Source organism: Platalea leucorodia (genome assembly GCF_965183815.1).
Source record: "Platalea leucorodia genome assembly, chromosome: 4".
In the NCBI taxonomy this organism is placed as follows: domain Eukaryota; kingdom Metazoa; phylum Chordata; class Aves; order Pelecaniformes; family Threskiornithidae; genus Platalea; species Platalea leucorodia.
The window spans coordinates 59,636,049-59,646,270 of NC_138826.1; the positions used below are offsets into that span (position 1 = coordinate 59,636,049).

The 10,222-nt window shown below is 37.7% G+C and overlaps 1 protein-coding gene across 1 annotated transcript in view; it reads left to right on the plus strand.

Annotated features, from left to right (window-relative positions):
- The window catches only part of DCP1B (decapping mRNA 1B), a 45,427-nt gene extending 38,376 nt beyond the window's left edge, over positions 1–7,051 (plus strand). The window contains exons 8-9 of the mRNA XM_082309339.1: positions 4,076–4,324; positions 6,213–7,051. Of these exons, the coding sequence (XP_082165465.1) occupies positions 4,076–4,324; positions 6,213–6,293 (330 nt within the window). The 3' untranslated portion in view covers positions 6,294–7,051. The remainder of the gene's footprint in view (positions 1–4,075; positions 4,325–6,212) is intronic.
- The last annotated feature ends 3,171 nt before the right edge of the window (positions 7,052–10,222 follow it).

Sequence of the window (10,222 nt, forward strand, 5' to 3'; positions counted from 1 at the left end):
TTTGTTCTCTGTAATTATTTACCTTTTGGTATTGCCTCTTTTACTACAATTCAGCATACAGAAAAAGCAAATTCTAAAAAGTCTGACAGGAATAGAAAGGTATTTGGACAGTCTCTGTTGTTGGAAAAATCGTATTAAAGGAACACACTAGATCCATCAGCAGCACTGAGAAAATGAAAGCAATAGTCTTTTCCACAATTGACACATTACAAGTCCAAGTTTAAATTGGCTTCTGCTGCATCTCCATATGGTGTAAGAACTGTGATCTCCCACATGGAAAGGAAGAGACCAGTTACCAAGAAAAAAAAAAAAAAAAGAAAAAGAAGAAGAAAAAAAGCAAAAACTGAAGAATAATACTCGGAAGCATTCAGCCTGGTCTGGTGCCAGCCCTGTTCTGTGAAGTATTCCTTATGCAGACAGTGAGTAACGTGTGCTTAAGGTGCAATAAAAAAGCATTAATCTGCAGTGGCCTTTTAAGCATATGCTTAGTGTTAGGCATGAGTTATCCTGATTATAGATACATGCATGCTTAAGTGTTTATGTTAATCAGAATTACGCTTTTGAAAGTGCTTACAATAACCTTGACACAAATTTATCTTTTCTTCAGAAGGCCACTTATCTTGCAGCCCATTTTTCTCATTTCTTGGAGTATTTTCCATCACGAATGTATTTTGTAACTTTATTATTACATCTTCTGAATACATGCATGGTACCTAATATCTTTGGTGTGTGCATCACACAATTACCTATCAATTGCCCTGACTGCAGTTTCAGCATGAGACTGTAAACATGCACAGGAGGAATGCAATAGGTACATTAAACTTGTTTTGAACAGTAATTTAAGATTCTGTAGTTAAACATCAATTAAAAAATTATGAATTAATCTTTAAAGACAAAGCAATGTTAGCATTGTAGCCAGCTTTATTTTAATAGTGTCTTTAAAGTTCCTGAACCATTCTTAGATATTAAATGTTCTCAGTTTTAAGTAATGCCACTAAAAACAGTTAGAGGTCCACAGCAGCCACCGGGTGCTGGTGTTCCAGAGGAGCACTTGATGCACGTGGGATTCTGCACGCGTAGGAAGCAAAAGTGAGTGCCAGTTTGCATTACAGGAGAGCCAATGCATTCCTTAGTTCATGGTGTTATGTGAATTTGCCACCTATCATGTCATCCAGCTGCCAGCAGCCACGCAGAATATCAAACAGATATCTCAGTGAGCATTTGTGCTTCAGAGAAGGAATACTAATATGCTGCAATGATTATTTTGTGCAATTTTAATTGTTCTTACTTCGTTGTTGCACAACTGATAGTAGACTCCTACTCCATTGTTAGTGACTCAGAGATTCAAGTGTTGACCTGATAAAGCTAGAGATAATTCAGTAGCGGCTGGGTGAACGAGCAGCTCAGGTTAGATTCTGTGGGAAAGAAGTTGATCAACAGCATTTTGGAAGGGCTGTTATGTCTTGTGAGAAATTACTCAAAGCTAAAAGACTGGCCCAAAGGCTATTATGTCCCTACAGAGCATTATCGGTGCTTTCAGCAAAAGTATGGTGCTATAGGAATTGCACTAGTAATGCCAAGATCAGCGTCCCATTTTCTGGTGGGTGTCCGTTATCCCAGTGACTGGAGGTGATCTAAACTAAATCTGAAATGAAATTTTGCCTTTATGTTTTTAAAAAAACACGTTGTTTATGTAAAAGTTTGTTAAATGGCAGAAGCTTTGAGCACGAACTGTTAGCAAAGAATACATTTTAATGTTTGCATACAGAAACAAATGCTATGCACTGACAAAATGATACATATCTTTTCTATTCTTCTGAGAAATATTTCAAGTTTTGCAGTAACCTGTAGATATTAGCTGTGTCACCAGTAGATGGCAATATTGCTTATTCCATATAGCTTCCATATGCTTGGCAAATCCTACCAAAAAGCTGTTCTGTCCAGGGAAAACAAATAATTTTTAATGTGTCTTTTAAACCACAACATTGTACGTGTTTGAGAGTAGTAACTCTGTATTATTAAGAGCACAGTTTGTCTCAGGTTTTGTTTATTTGCCTTGGACTCTAGAGACAAATGTCTTTTGATTTCAAAGGACGTGTCATCTAGGTCTTTGACATAGTCTGTCGTAGAGTCAGCTGTATTAGTGGGACAGTTTATCTCCTCCAGCTGCTCACCACCATCCCTATGCTGGAGGTTCCTGCCCTTGGAGACCAGTTTGTATATGCATTGTTTAAATCACATTAGGGAGAATCATATGGTTTAAGCAAACCCTGTCAATTTTGCTTGAGGTAAATTAAAGAGAAGTTACTTCAGCTGCATGGATGAGTAGAGCAAAAGCGTTGTGATAAGTATGTGGAGGTATTCAGTCTTCCACAGGCAGGAGAACAATCTTCTCACTTACAGGAGAACATCTGTGCACAGTCTGAAGGTCTCGCTCCACAGAGGGATGTCACTTTGGACTTATATTGGTTTTCTTCTAAAACGAACATTGTTTTTCAAGCATAGGTGCACAAACATATGCGCTACCTTACTGTTTGAAGCAAACCTACAATGAGTCAGGAATACCTTAACTCATTCAGGAGCTTGTACCCCAGACCTGATGACGGCTGTTACAATTACATGTCATGGGGTAGGAAAAAAGCTGTAGGTCAAGAGTTTTGTTTTTAGGTAGTATTCTAAATGGAAATAATATTTCAAAACATGAACTGGGAGTTTTTTTGCATTAGGTGCATATTGCATGCTTTCTAATATCCATGAGTCTTTCCTGACCCCTAGTCTTTCTGCTTCCTTCAATTTTGTGTAAAACAGCATGAGATCTCAGTCCTCCTCGTTTCTTTCTATTGCTATTTGTATTGTAGTCTAACTAACATTGTTCAGAAATGTCTCGGGTAGAACAATCATAACTGGGAGTAAGACAAGCTACAGAAATATGAATGTTCTTTAATATTAAACTACGTTGTTTTGCATACCTGGGAGATAAACCTCATTTTTAGTTTCTTAATTTTAATTTTTCTTCAGAACTGAAATGTAACCCAGGACACAGAGTGAAGTGATTCAGTAGCCTTTCACCTTCATACAGGAGCAATAAATCATGCTCCAGTCCAAAAGAGAGGAGCTTTGCTGAGCTTGTATCAATTCCTTTGTATGTTCTGTTCTTTGAAAAAGAAGATCGAATACTTGAATAGCGAGCGGTGGCTGATTAGGATTAAGATTTATTACTAGAATTACCTGGAGAGAGCTCCATTATCTGCAAACTGAGTGAATAAACTTTCCGTTATGTTGTATATTATATCTGATGGTATTTGCTAGTCCTGCATGTTTTACAGTTCCAAGATGCATTGCGAAATTTAAAAGTAAAAATTCTTTGACACCTATCTTTGCAGGTTGGCATGGATATGATACTGAGGAAACTTGCAGAACTATTGCAGCATCAGGGTGTTCCTTCTCTTTGAGGGCCTTTTTGGTTTTGTCACCTGAGTGTTGGTTGGGAATTGGTTCTCTTTCTGACAGTGCCATCAGCTCACTGTGGCTCTTCAGATAAATCACTTAATCTCTGTTTTCTTTCCCCTATCCTTAAGTAAAAAGAGAAGGAAAAAATATATACATATGTATATATTTATAAAGTAATTTGAAAGTTATAATTGGAAAATATTTTCTAGTATTAGGTACAATGATTAGTCTTTAATAGTGATATTTGCATGCAAGTATATTCTCAAAGATTAAACTTAATGACTTACTATCCCTATGTAGAAGACTTTACAGCTGCATTTTCTAAGAGTGCTGATATTTAATAGTAGTCTGATTTCTGTAATAAAATGCTCTTGTCCTAAGATCACTTGCCTATCAGATAGGCTTAATCACACTTGAATCCATTGCTGCAATCTCAAACTGGATGGAAGACCTTTTAATCTGGAAATAGATCATACAGGTGGTCCTGAACTGGAGTTTCACATAACTGTATTGATGTCCAGCAGTCTCTGTACCTGTTGCCAATCAGTCTGCAGTTTTGATCATCTTTATTCCCATAGAATTAAGTAGATAGGTTTAATTGATGAGTTTATTTTTATATGAACAGGTAATCTCACCTCAACGCATTCCTGCCACTGTGACTCCTACCTTGTTGATGTCCCCAATGGTGTTCGCTCAGTCCACACCTGCTCCACCAAAAGCAAATGAAAGTGGGCGATTAACAGCAGCAAACCAAGAACCTGCTGCTAGCTCAGCTAGCCTTCTCCTGCCACTGCAAACCCCAGAGCCATCCGTGGTCAACAGCAGTTCAATGACGAAGATGCAGCTGCAGGAAACACTTCTGCACCTGATCCAGGTAAAGGGCCAAGAATTCTTCTACTTTGCTTAAAATTCTGATTCCCATTTTGATATAAGCACCCTATAATTGTTTTCATCGATCTGTCTAGAGGCTAAATGGGTAATTAGAATGTATGATGGAAGTTGTGCTACTTAAGGCTGCGTGTTAACAGAGCACTACGGCGTAGACCACATGTGATAGCCTCTCCTTGCACGCTGCTGGCTTAACTGCATTTTGATTAATGTATCTGGTTTGGGTTCAGGAAAGATAATAAATTTGATGGAAAAGAACAAAGATGACTGAAAGCTTCATAAGGTCAGCCTATGAGCCAGAGAGCTATCTATTATATTTTTAGCTAAGGATAAATAATGGGTGATTATCCTAGCTGCCAAATATTTCAGGGATGCATGTTAGCAGTAACAGGAATTCAGATGGGAAATTAAAATTGCAGGATAAGTGTAAGCAACTTCAAAATATGGGTTAGATAACCTAAAAATATACTAGTTCAGTTTATTCAATGTAATTCTTTAGTTCAAATGCTAAAATCCATCTTGCTGCAGTTATTCAGGTTTAAATGTAACAAAGCATTAACAACATTATGTATGAGATGATTGTTTACTGCTCTGGCATGATGTCAGTGATTATGAATATTTTTTTCCTTAACTTGCCATGTGATGAATATCTGAAGAGTAGAGGCTGAGGAAAGGTTTTATAACTAAAGGTTTTGTAAAACTAAAGTTTTATAACTAAACTTTATAACATAAAGCATAAGAAATAAAGACACAGGTTTAAGCGTCCAGTTTGTAGGCCAAAACTATGTGCCTGTATGTCTTCAGAATAAAAATAAAAGTTGTTATTGGAATGTTGAAGTTACTCACTTAAAATGCGATTTAAATTATAGACCCAGAAAAAAAATAGTCTCTTCAACAAATTAGAAGCTTTTCTCATTTTCCCCTGTATTTTTAGTTTGGGATTAAAAAATAAAAATATCGCATTTTCCCGTCTTTACGTAGTTTGAGTATCTGGATAGTAGGAAAACCATATATGAGGTTAAAAAGGAAACTAGCCAAGGCAAATCGGATTTTACCCTCTGAAACTGTAGTTGTATATTTGACCCTGCTGTTCTTCATGGTAGTTAGGATTAACAGAGTTATCTGGAAATTACTGCCAATTTCTTACCTGTTACTTTCCATTATATAAAACTACAATCTCAAATGCTCCTGATTTTCCTCAAATAGTATCTTGATTTTAATTATCTTCATAAATTTATGTGAGCTACTTAGGATATTGTTTCTTAATGCGGGTTGACCTGTTCTTGCAAAATGATCTTCAGAAGGAAAAAGTTAAACAGGCATTAGAGCAAAAGGAGCAGCATCAGTTTAGGAGCATTCAGTCTAAAAGAGCTAAATAAGATGCAAGGGTTTGCCCAGGTAGGATTTAGTATAGGATCAAAACCCAGGGTGTTTCACTGTTCCTTCAGATATGCTTAGAATTATCACTGACCTAATGGAGGAGATGACTTAAGGAAATCCTTAGGTAAATGAGGGCAGAGGGAAGAATTTACAGGATTGTATCGTCACTGCGATATCATTCAAGAATAGTGGTGCACTCAAGTCAAATCCACTGTGAGTTTGGAAAATCTGCTTTCTGTGTACTCATTCCTTCTTACAGAAATACAGTCATGTTTGCTGCAATAAAGTTTGTATTCACATCCAGTTCTTCCAATGCTATTAGCAAGGCTTGGAAATAATACATATTTTTGGAAAAGGAAATAGCCTTCCTGTTGCTTGCTTTTTAAAATAGAATACGGTTGAAAAGTATTTCATCCATGAAATGGAAAAAACTTCTAAGCTCTTTACTCAAGAACACCTCTTGTGCACTAACAATTACCTGGTTTGTTTTTCAGAATGATGACAACTTCTTAAATATCATTTATGAAGCATATCTCTTCAGTGTGAGAAAGGCAGCAATGAAGAAGTCTGTGTGAAAGATGATTTCAAAACTCAATTTCTATTGCTTCCTGAACTCCAGGAAAAAGGTTTCAGATTTTTCAAGTACGTTTGCGTTTAAAGAAGTGAATGGTCTTAGGCATTTTGCATACACATAGATTTTGCTTGTTGGCAAGTACATGCCGTACTGAGAAAGAGCAGCGGAAATGGATTGTGCCTTTAGGGAGGGGAGTGTCACAATAATGAAGACTTAACCACAAAATATCTTAAATTATTTTTCTTATATTCGTCCATACTTAGAATTGGTTTCCCTGCATAAGGACTCGGTTCTCAGAATTCAGTCTCCGTTTTCACTTGCAGCGTGGTTATTCATTGACTAGGTATCTGTCATGGATTCTCTCTGAGACGTCATATGCAACTGTCGCGGCGAACGTGCTCGTCTCTGACCACATGGTGGCAATGTTGGACCGTTTTTAGGAACGCGAAACTCCGGGTGGACTCGGAAGGGAAAGCCTTGGGAAGGCTGGTCTATCATCGTAGTTAGTTGTCTGCAAAGCAATTTAGATGAAATGTCATAACTTTCCCCCAAATTTTTGTAGAAAAATCTTTTTCTATTTTAACAAGAATATTTTTAGCGATCTGTAGAAATGGGACTCTGCAGGTGTTTTGAAGAATTGTGGGGGAGGGTTTGTTTGTGAATGTACTTGCGATCAGCATAGCTCTGGGGTGGCACTGGATTCGTGTTTCTATTATTCCAGATTCGATCTGCATTATTATAAGCAATGTACAACTTTGTTAAGGGGAAGGCTACCTGATGTAAAAGTCTTATTCAGTTTTTTTTTTTTAGTGTGTTCCTGGAGCACAGTAATTTCGTTGATCCATTTATAAAGAAAATAAAATGGATAATCCCTACTATGTGCTGATTTCATTTTATTGTACCATGGACTATGTACTTAGAATTGTTGGGTCACTTGTATTTGTATGACTTTAAAATGTTTTTACACTTGGCAGAAGACACATGAGGTTTTAAATCAATTAGAATAAATGATTGAAAGAATTTTTTTTGTACATTTTTATTAGCATCTGCTGTTGAAATGCCAGTTTACTACAGTTTAGGAACCCAAAGTTGTCACTGAGGAAGCATTTCTTTCGTGGGCGTAGAAAACCCAATCTGTAATCCATAAGTGAGTATACAGTCTTCTTTTCTATGGGCATTGATGTAGGCACAACTCAGTAGCCTCATCTATGAAGGTTCTTCAGTGTAAATTAGCATGCAGGTTTCAATTATATAGTTGTAATCATTCAAACAGTTGCCCCCACCCCCACACATCTGGCCTTTCTCTAGTGTAAGAGTGTGATTTGCAGGGACAACGGGTGAGGGGATTTGCTCACATTCCTTGGGAAAGGCTGTAAATCAATACTAAAAAAAAAAGTCAAGAGCTACTTTCTTTACACACAAGTGAATAACGCCAAGAGACTTGTGCCTACAAAACTGCTAGACTTTTCCTACGCTAAGTAGCTCATAGAGAGCAAGTTGTATTCTGGTTCCATTTTATTACCAAATTGCTTATGATTCTTGCAGATTCGGTGAAAAGAACATGTTGAGCAGATACCAGGAAGGGCAGACTTTAAAGACAGCAAGTCCTAATTCTAATCCCGCAGCCATAATAATTTATGTAGTCATTATAATTTATGGGATTCTACTGAGTTAATCGGTATTATTTCTGAATGAACTGGTGTGGAAGAAATTGGAATCTACACAAAAGAGTTTGTATGAGATTAAATACATGCATAATTGGTGTCTGTGATGCTGGATTATCTGAGAATGCAATTTAAAGATGATGGGGACACATAGTTAAAACCTTATTTGACATGTAGAACTTCTGTAATTGGTGGGTAAAAATAATCCTTAAGCATCTCGAGCTGTGTTTGTGATGATAGGTTTTCTAGTCATGGGGGAAACAATTTTATTTACAAAAGAGGCAAGTAGAAATTTTAAAAGCATCCTTATTTATTGCTTTTCAGAGTAACATATCATTTACAAAAATTAAAGGCATATTTTTTAAAACATGTTCTGTTAACTCTTGATGTTTATGACAACAGTATTATTGGCACTGTGCTTGACAAGCTGAGGCTTATCTTAAAGCAAACAAGGACAAAGCTAGTTCAGGGTTTCTTCTCACTGCCCTCTCTTCTGGTTACATGTACACCAAGTAACACTGATGGATTTGGATGTCTCTCACTGTGTTATGCTATAAGGGATTTCTGGGATTGTTCGGGAGGCATAAACCTGCCTTTTGTGGAGTGAAGAAAAGAACATTAGTCGCTAAAGCAGGGAGTGCTACTTTAGTTGACTTGCATGCTTACCAAGAACGACAGAGGTAAGAAGACAGAACAGGCTCGGAAAGAAACTCTGAATTTCATAACAATAAACACAGGAGGAAAAGTAGTGAGAGAATTCTATGGAGAAACAAAACCAAACTTGTTGTCTACGTTTCCATTTCAGGTGGCAGGGTCCACTTCTTCAGAGGCGTCTGGGGATTGGAGACTGAGCTTGGAGACATACTAAAACTGTGCGGTGCCCCTTTCTTCTTTCTACTGCAAACTGAAGTATCTGTCTCAGAAAAACACTTTTTCCAGAAATATAGTCAGAGCCTTCCAGTGCCATGGAAAAGCTGGAGGATCCTCGCGTAGCACCGAAAACCTCATCTCTGCCTTTTTGTATCGTTAGCAAGAATTCCAGAAGTTGCAGCAGTGCTTTATGCATTAATCCCAGTCTCAGCATTGAATTGATACTCGTTTTCAGTGTATTTCCACTTGACCACTGTCCACTTCCTTACAAAATTCCACACCTATTAAACCAGAGTGAGAAGACAAGGAGTAGAAAGTCAGTGAAATACTGAAGCATTGTCTCTGTCAGTGTTTATCATGGAAATCCATAATATTCAGTGAAGGCATCCAAATATTTCCTCAGGCACTTCTCACAGAAAATTCAAATCCTTAATTTGATTTTTATTCATTAGCTCTCTGTTGCTCCTCTATTTATTCCTCCTTGTTGTAGCTGCAACAGGGATAATTAAAATTGTACAGCAAAATAAAATTTTCCAGGAGCAGGATGCAGCTGAATAGGCAGGATGCTTCGTCTCCTCTGACACCCTATTTAGAATGTGTTGAGCTTTGAATTTTGGTCATAAAAGCAGTGAGTATTCAAGATATCTTTGTCCCTTTAGGCTATTAAAATCATAGTTTAATATTTTAGCAAACTTGGAGACCTTAGCTGAGGAAAAGGCAAAATTAAAAAACATTTTTCAGCAAGTATTTGAGGCTCTAATGTAGAAAATGTTATGAGACGGGAGCTTTACCCAGAGGAATTTCTGAAACCTAGAAAAAGGCAAAATTCTAGTCCTGGAGATGAGTAACACACTAAAAAATTAATCCTCAGTTAACCTACAGTAAACTTTACTACTAATCCAAAGGACTTTTAAGAGACTCTTACAAGTCCTTGCCTTTTCCAAACTGCTACAGATACCTCTAACAAGCTTGCTCTGGCCTCTAGATGTAAATCTGTGCGCAGCTGAGTTGGGAATATAGGAGGAGGGAGCTTGGCATATACAAACAAGAGGAGGAAAATGTGATTCTGCAAGACACTGAAGAAACAAAGGCTGTAGCTTTATAAACACTTTAAGCTGGCTCTGCTGCTGAAGAGGCAGCCCGTCCCAGCCACCCACTCCTAGCTGCTCATCCCTGCTCCCACACCAGGCTTTCCTTCCTTTTTCCTTTATTTTTCTCCTATTTTGTTTTGATTAACGTGGTAAAATGTGTTGCAGCAGAATTAGTCCAGGTTAAGACTCCCTCCACACCAAGGCTGGTTTTAACCCAGATGAGTTCAGTGGGCAGCAGCCCAGGCACCCATACCCGTGTATGGATAGGGGTGCACAGCCATGGGGTACGGGCGTGGGATGTGGGG